The sequence below is a fragment of the Tachypleus tridentatus genome, chromosome 2 (genome assembly GCF_004210375.1).
Source record: "Tachypleus tridentatus isolate NWPU-2018 chromosome 2, ASM421037v1, whole genome shotgun sequence".
Lineage (NCBI taxonomy): Eukaryota > Metazoa > Arthropoda > Merostomata > Xiphosura > Limulidae > Tachypleus > Tachypleus tridentatus.
Window position 1 is genome coordinate 109,392,546 of NC_134826.1, and position 21,121 is coordinate 109,413,666.

The following is a 21,121-nucleotide window of genomic DNA, read 5'->3' on the forward strand; positions in this document are numbered from 1 at the left end:
CTAGGACTACATGGTGGGTGGGGTCAGTGGTCACTGAATCTTTTTTCTTTTATTATGGATCCCCACATCTAAATTAAAATATAATAATTAAAAAACAGATCATTTGTAAATAACCATGTCTTGAAGGTTCTGAACAGCAGTCTTCAACTTCTTCTACACTTGTACCTTATTATTTGATATTACATTGTTTATCAAATGAAACTTTAGGGCAAATGTCTCCCTTTTTATTCATAAGGTACCAGAGGAGCTTGCTGGCTTTTCTAAGTTAGTCAAGAAGTTGCACTCTGGGGACATCTTGGTGGAAACATCCACCCCAAAAATGTTGAACTCCTCTTGCATTCAAAGGCTATTGGGGATATACCCATTAATGTTACTCCCCATGCTACTTTAAATTTGTCTAGAGTTATTGTTCACAAGGATTTGAAGAACATCTTTGAGTCAGAAATCCTTGCTGGTTTCTCCACCCAAAGAGTTTCTGCAGTGAGGCTATTTCCACTTACAAGGAGGGAATTATGCTTCCTACTTTGTTTATATCATGTCCATTTACTAGTGTAAAAGCAAGCTATCTGAACTGTAAGGTATGGCTGTATATTCCTATCTCTCTCAGATGTTTCCAGTGTCAGGGGCTCAGTCACTTGATAACATCACATCATTTGTTCTATGACATGTGCTCATTGTGGTGGGAAGGACCATGATGTCTCAATGCAAACTGGATCATCACTGTTTTATTTGTAGTGGTTCTTACCCCTCTTACTTTGATTTTTGCCCAAGGTGGGTGGAGGAGAAAGAGGTACAGCATTTGAAAAAAGGTTCACAACATTTCTTACTGTGAAACTCTGAAGTTATTGTCTCCAACTCCATCTCAGATGTTATGCTGCACTATATTCCACTACTTCAGTTGGAGTGCAGACAGATATTTGCATACCTCCAACAGACTTGCTTTCAAATCATGTGCCAAATCTTTTTGCCCTCTTTGCATAAATGTGTTGACAACTCTACATCTACTTTTGTCTCTGTTCCCACCACTCTTTTCAGTGACTACTTGGGTCCACTTCCTTCTTCTCCAGCTTCTGGTATGTGCTTGGGTCCATCTTCTATGGCCCCAAGATGTTTGAACAATTATTCATTCTTGCTCTCAGTTGTTGGAATCTACATCTATAGACAGAGACCTGCCCACTTGATCCAGGGCAAAACCCATCAAGGTCAGAAAGACCACCTTTTAATAAACATATATGATGTGGTCATAAACCAAAGGGTTCTCCACCAATTTCTCCTCCACTTAAATAAAATGGTCACATAGATTGGGGTTTCCATTCCAATCTGGATGACATTATGGCTTTGATTGATTCCTATGTGTGTTTTCTTCTCATAGGAAACATTCCTGAAACTTACTGATATAGTTGCTTTTCAGCAGTTTTTGTTATACTATAATGGCAGGTTGTCTGCATGAAGAGGTAGCACTACTGGTCAACCAGCATCTGCTTACTCTGACTTTGTCATTCAGTACATCCTTTGATGCTGTCACCATCTGTGTTTCTTTGGGTTGTATCATCACTGTTCTTTCTAGCTGTCTCCTGACAGACCATGAGGCTTTCATTGAACAGTTGCAATATCTCTTTTTAATCTTGTACTTTACTGAACATAAGCATCTCTGGTGGTGATGATATTGACAGGAGTGGTCATTCTGTCGAGCATAAGCTCTTGGTTCATGACCTACTTCAATACTGGTTCTATAAGTGTATTTCAAACTGGATTCTGCCATTGTCTGTATACCATCAATTGAACTTGCTCTTCAGTGGCAAGAAAGTTGCTAATATCCAAAGCACCACTGATACTTACAGCAAAAGCTATTCTTGTGCGTCTAGCTCTTTTCTTTCATCTCCCACCTTTTTGGTCATCAAGTCTCAGTCAGAGTGATTGTCTCTTTCCTTTAAGACTGATTGTCTCTATGACTGTAATTTTCCCTTTAAACTGGTGGAATGCAAGCTTGCTCTTCATTAGTCTAGCAGTACATCAGTACATCAGTTGAACCTGATGATATTCACTGCAAGATGCTGTTCTACCTTCTGCCTCTCTTGCTATTCTTTTGGTTGTTTTTAGTTGGATGTGGCATGAGAATGTTTTTTTCTGATGTGTAGCACTGGGATATTGTCCTCTCTTTATCTAAACCTTCATAGGATCCTGAGTTTCCCTTTATCATCCAATTGCTTTGATGAGCTGTCTCTCTAAGATCTTAGAGAGGATGGTTAATGCTCATCTTGTTCCGCGAATCAGACAACCACCTCTCACCCACCCAATGTGCTTTCTGGTAACAGTGCTTCACTGTGGACCATCTAATTTCACTTGAAATGTTGATCAGAGAAGCCTTTCTCAAGTTACATCTGTTCTCTGTATTCTTTGACATTGAGAAGGCTTATGAAACTATATGGAGGTACAGCATTTTGAGTTGAGTGGCAAGTTACCCACTTTTATCCGAAAGTTTTTAATGGATCTGTGATTCCTAGTCCATGTTGGCTCAATGCTTTTTTGTTTTTTTCCACAGGAACCTAGAGCCCCTCATAACTGTGTCTTGAGTGTTACACTTTTCAGCATGAAGATTAATGGCATCACTGCACAACTTCCTGCTACCATTGCAAACAGTCTATATTAATGATTTTCACATCTTGTGCTAGTTGTTGTGCATGAAGTTTATTGAGGTTTGTTGAAGTGGAACTCAGTGAACAGTTATCTTTTTTTCTCTAAAACCATTTGCATCCACTTTTGCTGCTAATGGGATATTCATCCCAATCTCAAGTTCTATCTCAGTGATGTTGTCCTTCCTGTGGTCCATGAGGCAAAGTTTCTTGAGCTTATCATTGGCCATAAGTTGATCTTAATCCCACACATCAAGCAGCTATGTTTCAAGTGCACAATGGCACTGAACATCCTTCATGTCCTCTCTTCCACCTTTTGTGGAAAGGATAGATCTATTGTGCCCTCATTCAATTGAAACTGAACTACAGGTCCATGATCTATAGTTCTACCAGGACCTCGACCCTGTAAATTTTGGACCCTGTTTACCATCTGGGGTTTCAGCTCTGTGTGGGGATTTTCTGTATTACTCCAGTCCAGACTTTATACACAGAGTCCCATGAACCTCCTCTTCACCTCTGCCAGTTTTTACTGTATGCTTCAAAACTTTGATCATTACCACAGTATCCCATCTGGGATTGTGTTTTCCTTTCTCACTGGGCTATGCTTTTTAAGAATAGATGGTCTGCCATTCTTTTTCATCTTTGTATCCAGGTACAGCTGGCTGAATTGGGACTGTCCTTGGATGACTTTGCTGTCTCCTTTTGACCATGGCGTATTACAGTCCCCACCTGTGAACTTTCTTGTTGTCATCTCAGAAATGCAGATATTCCAGATTGGAAGTACCATCTTCTATTTGCTTAACATCTTTGAAACCATACTTCCATTCCCACTTATACAGATAATTCAAAATCCAAAGACTCTTGAGACTCTGCCATGGTTTGTTGTATTTTGGTATTTGCATACAGGATCCTCTCTACAGATTCTGTGTTTACTACCAAGTTGTATGCCATCTCTCTTGCCCTAGATCACATAAAAGCTATGCAGTACACCAGTTCTACTGTTTATTCAGACTCGCTTATCTCTCTACTGGCCTTGGAATCGCTTCATGTTATTTCTTGCCCTGTGCTCATTGATATTCAAAACTGTCTGGACCATTTCTCATTATCTTCCATTTCTATCCAGTTTTTATGGATACCAGGCTACTTTGGTATTTGTGGGAATGGGGTCACTGACACTGCAGCTAAGTGCATCTGCTCTGGTGCTTTGACTGTTCTGCCTATTCTGTATGTGGACTGTGGTCCTGTATTCAAGGCTTGGCTCAGTGCAAATTGGTAGTTGATTTGGAATAAGCAGTTATAACAAAATTTTCCATTTTATGTTGCTTTCCTACTGTCTTGTTTCCATAAAGATCAGAAGGAGGAAGCTGTCCTAGCATTGGTCACAGTTTTTAATTCATCATTTTCTTTTAACTGGGACTGATACATCAGTGTATGGTCTTTGTGATACTCAAGTCACAATCGCTCACAGTTTACCATCATGCTGTTGTTACAACTCTGAACAATGGCACTATTTTAGACATTTTTTCTATGGGTTTATTCCTGAAGCAGGATAGTGTCATTAACATTGGTGACACTAACTGCAATACATGTGTTTTTAAATTTTTAAGGGCCATTGGTCTTTTTAATTCTATTTAAACTATTATCTGAATTTTTTCCATTGTTTTGTTTTAATTTGATTTCTTTTATGTGTTATAATAATTTTACTTCTATTTTATTTTCTAATTGTTTTTTTGGCACAGATAACTTAGTTGCACCAGTAAACACCAATCAGCCAACTTATCCCTTCTCCTTACAGCCATCATCTTGTTTCTTTTTCTCTTACAACTTCCACCTACTTCCAATAATTCTTCAAGACTGTCATCTCCACTTTCAATTGTTCCTCACTTCTATTTAATATCTTATTCACTGAGAGGAGTGTTTTTCAGCTCGTTATCAGCTGATATCATTCTTCTCCTTTTTGTCTGGAAGCTAACGAACTTCTTCACTAAGATTTGAACCTATCTTTTTCATTCAGCATGTGAGGTTTAGTGTTTGGTGACCATGGCTTCATGTAAATTGCTTATCTATTTTGGTCACACACATATGTGCCTTCCATTATAGGTTCTTGTGTGCCCAGAGGGATGCTTCTTGAAATACTTTTTCCTCAGTGGTTCTCCTGTCTCCTTTGCTATTCTAATATTTTTATGGGTGGCTGGACTGATCCTATATTACTACTACCTTCACCCATATTGGAGCTATATAACTTCACCTATGCTTCCTCCTCTTCTTGGAAGCAGCCCTGAATGTTACTTGTACATGTGGCACATTGACCCAAGGTGGGTCCTCTCTCCATATTAATGTACTCAAACTTCTGGTAGACTACTGGGTATGATACCATTATTTTGGTATAATAATGATATAATGGTAGACTTCTGGGTATGATACCATTCTTACCACTCCTAATGGATCATTTCTTTAAGTATCATTCTGACAAATTTTTGTTTTTTTCTAAATTAACCACCATGCGGTATCTGAACCAGAACCTCCTGGTTTCAATCTCTGGCTCTACATTATGTGATCAATTCTCAGTGGATTTATTTACTCACCTACCATGTATCAGGTACTATGAACCAATCTGTGTATTGTTGTGTTTTTTTGTTGTTTTTTTATAGTGCAGAATGTTTCCTCTCCACTTTTCTCCACCTTGTTCGAGGTCTTTCTCATCCATAAACACATTTGCTCTGCTTTCATCCCTGACTGGGACCCTTAGTGTTTTCTTGCACACACTCACCTGTGCTCCTTCAAGTCATTGGCAACCTGCAACTTCAAACACTTTCTATTCAGATGATCATACAGAGCTTTATTCATCCTATCTCATTTCTATCATTTTTATATTCTTGTTTTTCCAGATTGGTCCTTTCTCCCTCTTCTTTCCCTTCCATATTATTCACTCTTCTATGATTGTTTGGATCTGAACAGACTTTTGTATCCTATTTGTTGCTACTTTGGCTAATAACTCTGGCATATCCCTTTTACTTCTTGCTTGTGATTACCATTATGCTGACCTTCACATTAGCGACTCATACTGTATCCTTTCCATCATCCTGTTATTTGTATTTCTCCAGAGCAGTCCTTCCTTTAGTCTTCAACTGCTCAAAGAAATTCTTACCTTTCTCTATTATTCACTCTTCTAAGATTGTTATTGTGTGTTTTATGCTGGTTTTGGCTACTTAGTTCATGCTGCTTACTTTAGGGTTTCTGTCTTAACATTCTCTGGGGCTTCTCCTACTGTAGTAAAAATCTTTTTCTACTTTTATAGATAGGGTTCGTCAAATTATTTGTTTTGTTTATTATTTATGGTGGTTATTGCTTGCAGATGGTTTGCATTTCATCCAATCAGATCTTTTATTTCTCTTGCTAGTCATTTCTGACAGCTGATGAATGAGATTCTTCCATTTGGCATGTGTACTATCTCTCATAGCTTCATCATCTAGTTGTCTCATTTTCTAAAGGTCACTGCCTGTCTCCATTCCCAAAATTCTACATTGAACCAGGGTAACAGAAGGTGCTCATACCATCTGCTCTGGCTCCATATATTCCCTCTGTTGAGATGGGGTGTTTTGCAAAACCACATGAGTTATCCTTATGGTATATTGTGATAGCTGTTTACTGTCTGATCCAGAATGTAGGTATTCCATGGTCTATAATGGACAGAACCAGCACTCACGTGTACTGTGTGTGCTTCCTTGCTTCTGCTCACTGGCTTTCCAAAATAGGTTTATACAGTTACTGGTTCTACTGTCTCCAGTAAAAGACATTTTTGACTGAAACAGAATTTTGGGGGATTCAAGCATTTTCTCTGGATCCATTTCACATTTTTCCTTCCCTTTGTCTTCTGCTAGAGAAAGGAAAATTTTTACCACTTACTAGTTCCTAGCTGCTACTGGGTTGGTGGACTGTGGGGAACTCTAACTGATTGAGCCCTAAAAGCAGGAGCTAGAAGAAAGGATACCAGTTGGTAGGAAATGTAGTAGTGACACTCTCAGTGTAGTATAAATCACCCCTCGTAATTATTTTACCAACATGCCAGAAGTACTTCATTCTATGTTGTGCCCTCCTCCTACTCTCTACATCTATTTAGTTATGTTGAGGTGAACACATTCCAAGATGTGTTCCCTCCTCCTGTTGGCTGTGATTTTCTAGTAAAGTCAAGGTGAGCATGCACTACTATGAACTATATCATGCCATCCTCCTGTGATTGTCTTTTTTTCTAGAGTTCAAGTGAGCACATACTATATATGCACATGCTCTTCTCCAAAGCTGGTGCTATCCAGTCAAGTCAGTGTGTGAACTCTTAATATTACATATTTTATAACAAAAATTTCTGTGTCCTTCTTCCATAGCTAGAGTCGGTCCAAAAGTCTGATGGTAGAGTTGAGGCGAGCACGCCCTACCATTGCACACACTATGGCATGAACTCTGCGCACTCTTCTCACAGCTGATGTAAGTCCAAGAGTTTGCTGGTACCATTGAGACAAGCATGTGCAATTAATTTTTATGTCCTCCTCCTGTAGTTAGTGTCACTCCAACAAATCAGAGAGTAGAGTTGAAGTGCGAAGTAGGTATGGTCTGAATGTTCCCTTACAACATTGCACATTAGCTTTCCAGTCTCTTGTGTGCAAGTAAACAGACAACCATGTTCATATTCTACTCATACACCTGATACATGGGGTTTGTTTTCCTCTTCTTCCTTTTTGTGCTGAGTGAAGAGAGTACCTGGAAGAAATGAGATGTAGTCTCTCATGAGTTTGCAACTATGGATTCCCACACATCAAGAATCACACTATAGCTTTCTAAAGAGAGCTTGTCTTTGTAAATTTTACACCAGTTCATCTATCATATCAATGTAGAATTCTAGTTTCTGTGTAAAGAGTTTTTTATTGACTTGGAATTTAACATTTTTCTTACCTGAAAATGTATTTTGATAGATACTCACCTTTTTCACACATTTCCCACCCTTCCTTCACACTTCCAGTGCAACTTGTATTCTTTACTTCATCATAGAATGAAAATCACAAGTACAAAAAGAGAGAGTTAGTGCTCAAGGACATCGTGATGTCTGCTATTGGAGGAGAGCTTTTACTGCATGATCATGTCGTTATGCAGTAGTACAAGTCATGAGTAATCTCGTGAGTTTAGGTGGGAGTTTCCTAAAAGCTAGTGGAAAGCAAATCTCAAAGGCAGTTGCATGTGGAAAATATCTGTCTGTGTTAGGAGGTATTTATTAGAAATACATTTTCAGGTAAGGAAAATTTTAACTTTAAATTCTGCTCAAATTACTCTATTTTACACAAAGAAATTATATTTCTGCACAAATACCTGTTGAACCTATCCATTGACTTTCTAACAAACATTACTTATAAATTTCTAACATTTCACATAATGATCTCTTTCTCATTACTCTAGGATCTTTAGATCTTGATCTAGCATTAATGAAAGCTTAATCATAACAATGGCCATCCAGCTCTTAATGATTTACAATGCCCTTAGACCTTAAATTATTGTGATGGGTTTACTGAACATTTCACCATTTGTTAAGAACAGCTATAATATGACGTCTCATGCATTTTGTAATTTCTGCTCTTTCCTGTAATCTGTGCTTTCTTCCATTTACCAATTTACTGAATATTTTAAGGAAACTATTTGTTGAAGTTTTTGTAACATTAATTAGTAAATATGATTGTAATATTATTTCCAGATCTTGCTGCATCATTATTATTGTAATAGTTTACATGAAGGTATAACATATAATGAGAAGTTCTAACATTGCAATAATGTTGTATTGTTTATGAGTAAAAGTACTTAAGTTTATGAATCCATTATGCTATAATATTGGATTTTCTTACATAATTTAAAGAAAGTTACATTTCTGCCATGTGATATTGTAATTTATTGTTTTTGAAGAGAATTAAAAATTCATTTTGATAAGAAATTTTACTCAATAAGTGGTTAATATTAGTAAATGTAAAATCTTGTATGCATAGGAGACAAAAGCTGGATTAGTTCTTATTTAAACCAATAGTATAAGGTTTAACATCTTTCAAAATATCCTTCCTTTAGCTTAATTAATTTGTGCATTAAAAACTGAGAGAAATTAAAATTGTATTGATTAAAATTATATTAGCTGATTTCATATGTAGGTATTAAAGGTGATTCTTTTCTAATGTTGAAATAAAGAAATTTGTTTTGTTTTACAAAAGTGGTTTATTAATTGCTAGTCAGTTTTGTAAAACAAACTAGGAAGACTGTTTTCATGTATTTTCAATTAAACATGTTTTAAACAATTTGTCTAAACAGAATATTTATATAGTATTTCTCTGGTGTACATTATATGTATTAGAAGTGACTTTTTATGTATTTTCAATTAAACATGTTTGAAAAATTTGTCTAAACAAAAGTTTATAAACCAATTTATTTAATATTTCTCAAGTGTACATTATATGTATTAGAGGTGACTGGCATTATTTAATTTAAAAATAGAACTTTTAAAATTCTTTACAAATCTTGTATTTTAAATTTTATCCAAGATTATTAATCTGGCTCGTGAGGAGAAGAAGAAGATACGAGTGGTTGGAAATGGCCATTCTCCATCAGACATTGCATGCACTACAGATTTTATGATTAGCCTGCAACATATGAACAAAGTGTTAGAGGTGATCATTTTGTCTTATGAAATATTTAGCTAATATTTAAAAAAAAACAAAATCCAACAAATCCTTACTTTGAAAGACCTAATTTTCTCATTTAGGATTAGTAATCATTGTTTTAGCTGAATAAATAAGATTCATTTTTACAGGATTGAATAAAATGTAATTTAGATTTCTTGCAGCATTAAATGAGTTTGGTTTTGTTACATTTGCTTCAGTAATATTTTTAAACTCTTCCTTTCAAAATTATGAATGATTTTGTCTACCAACCAAAACATGTCTGTGAATTCATCTCTTCATAACTGAATTGACCAAATTCATATTAGTTTCTTATATATTGAAAAATAAATGTATTTTATAGAATAATTCCTATATTGTTACTGTAGTAGCTTTTATAAATAGTTTAGTTTTAAACAAAATTCCCATTACATGTCAAATATTATAAATAAAATTTTCAGCATTTTGGCTTGTCTCCCATAACCAAAACATACAATAATAAAACATCCAGCTAGAATGTAGAGGATAAAATGGCAATGTTTAACTTTATTGCTATTTTCTAATTCACACATTTTAACTTCCTGTTTATAGTAAGTTTAGAATTTGCTCTTAACTGTAAATTAAAGAAGTATTTCATAATCGTTATTAATACATTATTAGGATACTTCTTACTTCTTGATGTAGAATATAATTTCAGTAGAAGAAAACTTCAAGATTATTGCTAAATTTAATGCAATAAATACACCAAATCAGACAGTAGAAATCTGAACTTCATCTCTACAATGAAATGAGCTGCTTTGAACAAGTGGTGCAGCTAATTACCATTTTGCCAACTTTCTCAACTTAACAGCTATACTTCTGCACTTCACATTCTATATCATTTTTCTTGAAGAATGAATACAACTAAAAATTCTCACAGAGAATTTGATTTGCTCATTTTTTAGCAAATTTGTGCATGTTTACCATATTTTAAAGAGAAAAAAAAAAGATGAAGTTCATATTAAAATAATTTACAGAACTTGTAGGGTAATACATGTAAAGTATATTAGAGTTTCATGAAGAAAACCAATTAAGGATTTATAGCTCACTTGTAGACTGTTATGATTTCACCAAAATTAGAGCTTGGAATGCAAAAATTAGACAAATTACAAATCTACTTAATTTTATAGTTGATGTGTACAATCCTGACTGAATTATTCTCTCATATTTTCTCATCTTGAGATAATTTTAACTTGTTTATATATGAATGGGTTATAGATTAGTGAACTTCATCATTGAGAATAAAATAAAATTTGATGAGAATACTCTTTTCAGTACACTTTTTGTGTTTTGTAATTTATCAAACACTAAGTATCAAAACTGATACAGGGTTGGTTGTAGTTAGCCATGTATAGGTAATAGAGATTTGAACAAGTCCTTCTGATATTGATATTCACCAGAGGATTTTTATAACAAATGTTTCCCATATTTGTTTACAGGTGAGAGGATGGATTAAAGGCAAAAATTGACAAAGCTAAATTTAGTCATTTATAATTACTTCAGGTAAATAGCTTTCCTGCCTATTTCAACTTTTGTGAACCAAATAATTTTTTTTAAGTTTAGCATGGTTTCTCATTATTCTCCCACTGCTTTATGGAACTGAGTGTTGTATATTGGTGTTTCCATCTGTCCTAATCTTTTAGGACAGAATATCTCAAGAAAGGGTGGATGGATTTTGACCCAATATACAGACCTTTTTAACTTTGGAAGGTCATGAGTCAAAAATCACTGCTAAGTGGGAAATTCTTTTCAACCTTGTGGACATATTTCAATTTAGGATGAATAGATATTGACCAAAAAAAGTACTACATACACATTTCTTGACTTGCATAACCTAAGCAGGTCATAGTCAATCAGAATGAGGGTCACATGAATATTCAGCATAATATTTATGGAAGTAAAGGTTAGAGTGAACTGAGAGTGTCCTGATCTTGTAACAGCCAAACTGGGTGTGTTCTGTACAATTAACATGATAAACTGAGAGTATTGAATCAGTAACATACGAAGCTAGAAATTGTTCTGAAACAGTAACAGGCAAAAGAGTTTGAACTTCTAGTCTTAGTTAAGTTATCACAAACATCTTTCATAGTTATTTTTCAGCATGATTATTTGTCTTTGGAAACTTTCTAATGTTTGCCAGATATCATTCTTCATTTTAGGAAGTGTTTTTACTTTTTTCTGTTTTCTCTATATAAGCAACTCGTGAATATACCATTTTTCAAATGTAAAGCCTTGCCTTGTATTGTCTTTAATCCTTTTTCTAAAGCCTTGGACAATTGTTAGCAATGTGACCACAAAGTGACCATTAGTATTCATACTATAACTTTAAATTTGGATTGTGTACCTTCATGAAATTTTTCAAGCCTTTAGTAGACATTACAAATTGGTTTTGTAACCAAAAAATAAATTTTTAAATAATTGTTTTTACAATAAATTTGTCTTTGAATGTATTGACTTTGGGTATTTACTGCTCCAAATGCAAAATGATTTTCAATTTAAGACTACAAAATACTTTTCTTAATCTAACAGTTATCAAATTTCATTTGTATAATCACTTAAAACCTTATTAAGAAAATATGAAACATTATTTTTCACTAAAATTTTATATTTTATTACTTTACCTTAACTCTACATGCATTTGGTTAGTTTGACTGAACTAGTAAACACAATAAAAAACAATTTAAAATGAGTAATATATTCCATCCATTTTAGTAATAACTAAGGAATTATTCTGAGAGTTGCTACTTCTAACATTTTAATGTCTATTTGCTATGTTTATTTTATTATTAACACCTGAAGTAGAAACTTGCCAATCATAAAGCACTGAATCATTATTACTCTTGCCATAAACTGTTTGTGACACTGTAATATGATGATGTCAATAGCAAACACTCACATGGAATCCTGGTTCCATAATCATGTATTTTGTTTTATAAGTACCTTATTTCACACCTAGCTTAATGCACATCATAGAAATTGTGTTAAGGTTACCTTACTTTTCTTTACTTTGCTGCATATTATTTTATTACTTTTATCAGTCCCTATCTACTGCTTTTGTGTTTGTTGACATTCTGAGTGCTTCTTGATAGATCACTTAGAAGTTCTTCTGTCTTCCTGGGCAAGAATAGATTTTTTGATAATCCTACTATTGAACTCCCAAAATAGAATTGGCCATGTGATAAAGGATTTTCAGATAGTCATGCCACTCTAATAGTCTGACCTAGTTCTTTGGTTTCCATTTTTTACAGAAAAATCTGAATCTTTGATAATTCTAATAAAAAAAAATTTAGAAATAAAGATTGGTCTAAAACTAAGGAGCTATTATCTAAAATGTCATTTTTGCTCTGGGTATGACCAAGAGTGGGAGGAGTTAAGTAATACCTGCCCTACATTTCTCTCTGGTCCAAGTTTGGTTGAGATTAATTCAAAGACACTAAATCAGTTTCCTGACAAATGAACATGTTTTTGTACTTTTGTAAGATCAGGTTATTTTTCATTTGTAACTTAATACCTCAATTACCACTCTGTACTGGGGAAACCAAATAGTTGCATGTAAGAGACAAAAGATAATTGAAGCACTAGTATCTCTCACTAGTTAGCTCATTGCTTAATTTAAATAAAATATGTTCAGAATATTTAAATTCTTTGTTTTAATTTATAATATTTCTACTGTCATTGAATCAGGTTATCATGAAAAATTATAAAAGTTGTCACAATCATTGTGATTGTGAAAAATAAGTGTCTGTTGGTCGTTGTTGATTTCTCAGAATCTTGTAAGTTCCATTAGTCCAATTCCAATGGATCAAGGGGTTGTAGCTGCACTGAAGAAGAGATAGATGACCTCACCTTTCCACTAACATGTTTCAGTAATTGTTGGCATTAAAGCCTGTAACCTATACTCTGTAGTCAGGACAATTGGATCATTATGCAACCTGCTATGCTGAAAAATACCTGAAAATGAAACTCCCATTCTTCAAACACCTGAAGAAGAGAAAAACTACCCCAACAAAGCTATGAATTGACATTCATAAATGGCAGGAAGAGAACAATAATTTGACAACCTACAAAAGTCTCACAGATGAGTAAATAGTGGATATTCAAACTGAAAAAGATGCCATCCCATCTGTCGACTGTGTATTAAATGCTTGGTTCTATGGTTAAAGGATGCCTGCTGTGCAGTACAGAATAATGGACAAGAACTAAATTTGAATGAAATGTTTGAGAAATCTTAATGTGTATTTTTGTATACTTTGTTTTTAATCACTAATCAAATAAAGTTAACCAAGCTACAAATATTTTGCATTCTTAGATTGACAGCTAAAATTGGGCAAGGCTAGGCATGAACTACCTATCTTATGATTTAAGCTCATGCCAAAACCCCAGATATCATGCAACACCTGAACTTTTAACTAAAATTAATTTATGAGCAACAATTTCTTTAAAACATGTAAACTGTTATCTAGAATTATAATGGCACATTTGTTTTCAGAAAGAAAAAAAAAACATAATTGAGGATCACAGAAACAGAGGCATAGATAATTGAGGCACAAGTATGTGTGTGTTTAGGACTAACCTAAATCTTTTAAAGTGACTAAACCTTTCGATTCTATGGCTTATAATATTTTTAATAGAGAAAATACCCTACTGGTGAAACAATGATTTCTAATCTTTTATCAGTAAAAATATAAGTACATTTAGTTATATTAATTGATAGGTTAATGTTTAGTTTTACTCTAAGACCACAGCTTATTCTGACTGAAAGTTAATATTAGTTACTGTACATATTCAAAGAGATTGTCTTGGGTTTTATTAGATCAGAAACTAAACCATTTGCTTGCCACAGGCAACCATGGTGTTTGCATTAGAGATCCTACTTTTTGTTAACATAATGCTTAAGAATAACAAGGGATCTATTGGTTCATTTAGTCTGTCTCATCCTCTAACAATGTAAGTGAAAGAAAAGGCTTTTTACTCTGAATATTGTTTAAATGAAGATGTTTGTATCTCGAGCATTCCAACCTTTTTCTTTATTCCAAATATTTTTACTAGTATTCATCAGTGTGAAGATACACCTTGGACTCTATATTCTTAATTCAGTTATTTTTTCACATTTGTTGCGCCATTGGTCATGCAACAAGCCTTATTTTGTTCCCTCAAGAAGGTTTTGTGATTATTCAATTGTGGTGGTAAATGTTCACCAGGTTAGTTACATTTTAGCTGACATGTTCTTTTTCAGGTATATTTATATACTTCTGTTTGGATTATATTTTGTATTAATTTTATATACTTTAAGTTGAATAATTCTGTATTGACAGGAGAAGGATCAGAAAAAAATATTTTACTGGATAAGAAAAAACATTATTTTTCAGTGTAAGTTATCGATTTATTTTAAAATAGTACAACTGTTGGTGGTGTAGAAGTATATATTGAAAGAACTGAACCTCACTTTACCTAAAATTAACTTTGAATATTAATTTAGATGTTTACCTAATGAAAACAATTAACATTATTATAAGTGAATGATAATTATTTTTATAGGTTAATGAAGAGAGTTCAATGATTAAAGTTCAGGCTGGAGTCACACTGCAAGAGTTGAATGAGAAACATCTCCCAAAGTATGGCCTGGCTCTACCTGTGTAAGTATTTGTTACATTTAATAATATATTTGTTGTTTCACTAGAATAATGGTAATATCAGGCCTTGATGTTTCTAAAATGCATGAGGGCTGTACACAGCCACTCTCCAAACAGTATACAGGGATTGTTAGCAGACTGATGCCTATCTCTATTGATTGTTGTCAAAACTGAGCACTAAAATTTAATTTGTATAGACTAAGTTGTGTTGTTTTCCTATTAAATAAACCTCTATTTGTATTCCAAAGGGAAAGTAAGGGTAAAAGGCAAATTTGATAAATAAAGTAACAATAATATTAATAATAGTAAAAATTGGAAAAATTATAATGTTAAAATCTCTTTAAAGTCTAGCACCTATCTTGACTATATATGATAGGAACTGATGAAAAAGATATTAAGATAATTTCAAAAATGTATTGGGATGAAAAACAGCAGTAGTAAGAATACAACAGAAAGTAACACCAGAGTTTAAGATCAAGAAAGGCATAAAAGAGATGTGTATTATTGTCTAGTTTGTTCAACCTATACAATAAAAATATTTAGAGAAATAGAATATATAAAGGGAAAAAATAACATCAACAACATAAGATATGCAGATGACACAACACTACTAATTCTTAAGTTTATAAGATTCACAAGAATTAGTAAACAAAGTAAATAAAAAATTGTAAAGACTATGGAATAGAGATGAATACTAAAAACACCTGGTCAATGGTAGTAACTATGAACCAAGACTTACGTTGAATAAATCTAACTACAGAAAGAACATCAACTGAACAAATAAAGCATTTCATATATGTAGGACACATGCACTGAAGATGGTAAGAGCAAAGTTGAAATTCAAAGAACAGAAATAACTCAAAATGAATTTAACATGTCAAAAGTATGAACATCAAGAAACATTAACATAACATGGATGAGACAAGTCAAATGCTGTGTGTGGTCAACCTTAATATATGATGCTGAAGTGCGGAGAGTGTCCAAAGTGTTGTATAAAAAAAAAAAAAAAAAGACTGAGGCATTTGAAATATGAATATATAATAGAGTACCTCAAAATGTATTGGACAGAATATAAAACAAAGAAACAAATATTATAATGATGAAAACCAGAAGAACAATATTATCAATTATCAAGAAAAAAATGTGAATACTTTGGACATATATTTAGAAGAAATGGATTACAAAGACTGTTGCTTGGAGGAAGAGATAGACCAAGAAATACATGGATGAATAGCATTAAAGAGTGGATGGGAACATAATATGGTAACTGTTAGAATGGCAGAAAGAAAAAATAACAGTGGTGCCCTGTGACAGTAATCTGCTTTGAGCAGATGAAACATGAAAATGATGATGAAATTACAGATAAGAGTAAAATGATTTTTAATATTTTACCTGAAAATGAAACATAAGTTTCACTATTTGTTCATACATAAAGTTAAGTCATGAACTTGCATAAACACACATCTAAAAATTAAGCTAATATGAAGTAAATCTATTTTTCAGTCATTTACATGTATCAAGATCCTTTGTCCTATTTGTATTTATGTGTTACACATTGTGCACAGAAGACTCCTCTCCATTAGCAGTGTCAATATCAAATGATTCCTGTGCAATTAGTTCTTTTAAAAAGAATCTCATCTATTTCACCCTAATCACATGATCAACTAGACTTGCTAGAATCAGAATTATTCTCACTGTAATCTCCATAATCACTTAAATCTTCATCACCACATAATTAAATTCAATTTCATTGTACATGTCTGACTTCCATTTCATGACTGCACATTTCATAAACATGTTAAAAGAATATTTATAACATTTTCTTTTCCTTTATGTTGTCATAAACTTCTCCAAGATCCACTTCTAATATATTTTCCATTTTTCCCATGTCTGTGCCAAATCCATTGTGTTAATCAGTAGAAGGTTCTCTACTGATGCATGTTTTGAATCAATTCTTTAAGCAGTGAGTATGCAGGTCAGGTGACTATAAATCCTGCTTCAGCAACAGTGTTATGAGAATCTGTTTCCAACATAGTCATTCTTAAATTCCTTCCTTCTGTATAGAAATGCATGCTTCCAGAGATGTGTAGTTTTGACTTCAATTATGTTGTATTTAACCATTCTGAACTTATTTTAGTTTTATCAACATTGCTTATTTTTAGTATTTCCTAAGAATTTTCTGAAATTAAATTTGAACACTAAATTTTGCTGGTGGTGTTATCCCAGTTTACTTGATCTATTCAAAACAAACTTTGCTAAAGTTTGATCTCAGCCTAGAATCTTGATTCAAGTGTAGATTCCAGTGTGTGGTGGTGGGGGGACCATCTAGGGAAGGTTCTGCATTTTTAGTTTACCTTCTCTGGGATTTGAACATCCACCTGTGTATTAGCTTTGTGTAGTGACTCATAAAAGGGAGGGTAGGATTTTGGTGATTGAGGGGGCCAACTGCAACATGCCTCTTTTGCCTTGAATTCTGTAGATGGGTACCCCTCCAGGATCAGTTTGCTGGTCCTGTTGGGCTACGATTAACTTAGTACCAGTGTTGGACATTTTCAGCAGATGTTGTGGATATGTCTGATGCTGATGTTTTGATATATTGCTCACAAAACTGTGGCATTGCTGCAGTGTTCTTGTTGACATTGTAGTGCATCTCTTGTAGAACTTCATGGTGGATGGGATCAGTAATCACAGAATTTATTTTCTTTATGGATCTGCCAAATCTAAATAAAAACAGGTTATCTATAAATGACCACATCTTGAAGACTTTGAACAGCAGTCTCAACCTTTTTTACACCTGTACTTCATTTTCTCATATTACATTCTTTGTCAGAAAAACATGCAGGGCAAATTTCTCCCTTTTTATTCAGAAGGGATTAGAGGGGCTTTCTGGCTCTTATCGTCAGAGTCACCTGACCCATGTGCTTCAATGAAGTTTAACCAAGCCAACTGTTTCTTCCAGGTTGTTTCTGCTTCTTCTCTTATTTTTAAAGCAAACCATGTGTTTGTAAGTGACTCTTATGTGATATCTTATTTTGGCTTAGTTCTGGTTTTATCTTGAGGTTTAAAAAAATGCCATATTTTAGATATTAAAAATAAATATGAAGCCCAGTCTGTTATTTAATTCACCACTTATTACCGAGTTATACTGATTTTGGGGAACTTAAACCTTCAATAGTAACCCTGGAGAAGGATGAATATTGTAAGAACAAGGCTTCTTATAGTGGTAGAGCATATGTATTTAGTTGTGTTCTATTCATAACAATACACTTGGTGTTATATAAGGCTTGAATAGTATCTAAAATGTGTGTTAAGAAGTTTATTCTCTTGAATTATTCAATAGACAAGCTGTTTAAAATACAAACTTAATATGAATCTCAATCTACCTTTGATTCAACATTGTTTTTCATGTTTGTGCTTTTTTATAATAATAAGACTTGAGAGCAATGTTAATATTGAGTTTTAGCTCAATTAGGTGTCAGAAATATTTCCATTACTGATAAAATTGTTTAACATTTTCTTATTGGAGTTGACATGTTGATAAATTAGAAGAAGTAATTCATGATATTTCTTAATATTTTAAAGCAATATTTCAAGGGGGCTAGTTTTTGTAATTTAATGTTGCTAAATAACGTCTAGTTTATTTGTTTCTGGACTTGGCTCTATTCATTTACTAAAATAAACAATGGTTACTTCAACTTGCCCTCTTTCTTTCTGAATTTTATTAGCCCACAAGTCTGGAAAATATAGTTCAGTTACAATAAAAAGAAACATCTGGATCTTACTGGTAGTGGGAGTGATGTAACTGTTATTCTGTTTTATGTTTTAGAACTTCAAAGAAAACTTTATGTATCTTGTTTTCATTTTTAATATATAATCTTTTAGTTTTTGTTTTAAAACTGGCCAAAAAAGTGGGTGAAATTGCTCATTTTTTATTTAAATAGAAATAATAACCAAACGGTAATTAATGCAATTAACATGTAACACAGAAAGGTTGAGTACATTATATTAAAGTCTTACCACATTATTACAGCCCTTGTTTGGTCATTCTGTTTCATAGCTGTGTATCTTGACAACAGCCCTACAACATGAATTATGTGTTAAAATTTTTTCTATCATAAGACAGTCATGTCAGAAACATACCATTACTTTGTATGCTTTCCATAATACACTTAATTTATGTGTTGATGTTTTTCAACACTTGTTTTAAGTCGAATTGCACAAAAATACCTAGGATATACACCTGGTGATCCATATATTATCATATGGAAAAGCATGAATAGCTGTTTCATTCTGCAGCTGCTTCAGATATGTAGTAGTGGAATAAATATATCATGGAAGTGACATGTGTGCACGACTTTTCAAACTTTTCTAGATGGAAATATTTCTTCATTATGTTACATTCTGTTGTGCAGGGTACATGAATGGCCTTTTTTGCTTATCATCATGTTTGTAGATTCTCACCAGTTAAAGAGCTGCAATTAACTGACCACAGTTGAGGTATGACTTGTTGCATCTCTTTTACTGGATGGTCATGGTGTCCCACATTTATCCATATTTTTTTTCAGTGCCATTAAGAGATGTCTGCTTCTTAGAGGTTTTAAATATCTCACAGGAATACTTCTTTATCATCTGAATGTATGCATGTTTTGTGTTGGAAAGAACAGTTACACAGTGCCATCACACTACCTATGAAATGCTGAACAATGACAAAATGTAGTTCTTATACTTCTGTTTCACCACAAATTCAGAAATGCTGGTGTTGTCTTGTGATTTACCAATTTATGTGCTTAAAATGTTTTAATATAATGTGCTCAATCTGTCTCATTGTTTTACTTTATGTAGTGATTCATATTAATAGCAACCCTATAATGAACCACAAACAATTTGACACAAATACCTTTAAAATATGTGAAAAAGACTACAATAATTTTTGGGTTAATAAATGTAATTAGTCTATAGTTAGAAATATCTTGAAAATTAAATGTTACTATGATTCATTGTTTATTGTTTGTATTTCTTTGTCCATTTTTCTAGTTTAGGAGCAGTTTCAGACGTTACATTAGGGGGTGTTGTTAACACTGGTACACATGGAACTGGTGGTAACTATGGAACAATGTCAACATATGTGAGTCAAGAACTTTCCTTTTAACTCTTTAAATTATATTGATAACTACAATCTTATGTTTCAGTAAATAATAAATTACATTTATGTAAAACAAAAAATCTATCCATATAATCCTTTTTGCTGCATTTCTGGTTTATATGGCTTATATAATTTGGCTATATTAAAATGTTTTTCTTTGATTTAAACATTTTTCTTGGTATATTAAATGTTTTTAACATAACTAAGTTCCATTTATCTGTTTATTGATACTTAAATATAGAAACTATTTGCATGTTAGTCATACACTATATTGTAAAATTGAATTTTAACCGAGTTTAATAATCAAATGGTGGATTTTTTTTTCCTTAAATGATATATACTACAACTATAAATTATGTATAATATAAAGAAAGTTATACTTTGTGCTTATAATTGAATAAAAAAGTATTTATAATTGCAAACTTTAGGTTTTTTTTAACATTTGTTTATTTTTTTGTTGACAGATGGTAACACACTGCAGTTGATTTTATTAAAGGCTGAATCTGAAATTTTAAGTGACTTAATCAGTCAGCTTGTTATTCTTCTTTCATTTTTACATGTCTTTGCAAACAGAGTTGAATTTAATTTATTTGTTTTTCGTGTTTTCAATTTTGTTTTTTCTCATCATAGAGTTACTTCAAATATTTGTCCTTATTAATAATTTGTTGTACAATTTGAAATACAGGCCAAACTGTTCATAATTAGTGCATCATTTGAGACATTTTCTTTAATTTGTGTATGATTAAGTAAAACAAATTAACTTTTATTATAAGATATTTGATTGCTATAACTATTAGTAAACTGACAAATCTGTCATCTTGAGGTAGTATCCTGCATGATCTTTCACTACATTTTGTGTTATTAGTAATGGCATTTGATTGCTAGTAAATTTATCATAGTTAAAAATAATTGTCTAATGATATAAAGAGCAAGAAAGGTTTAATGTGTTTATTTTTTTACAAATTATTTAAATAGTGTCCTTTTAAGTTT

The 21,121-nt window shown here is 32.9% G+C and overlaps 1 protein-coding gene across 7 annotated transcripts in view; it reads left to right on the top strand.

Moving 5' to 3' along the window:
- The window catches only part of LOC143244819 (L-gulonolactone oxidase-like), a 64,925-nt gene that overhangs the window by 11,294 nt on the left and 32,510 nt on the right, over positions 1 to 21,121 (top strand). For 5 of the 7 annotated variants that reach the window (XM_076490182.1, XM_076490187.1, XM_076490188.1 and 2 more), the window contains exons 3-5: positions 9,200 to 9,325; positions 14,894 to 14,991; positions 20,023 to 20,113. In XM_076490182.1, coding sequence (XP_076346297.1) covers positions 9,200 to 9,325; positions 14,894 to 14,991; positions 20,023 to 20,113 — 315 coding nt within the window. The remainder of the gene's footprint in view (positions 1 to 9,199; positions 9,326 to 14,893; positions 14,992 to 20,022; positions 20,114 to 21,121) is intronic. The other 2 variants (XM_076490184.1, XM_076490185.1) reach the window with 1 other exon arrangement.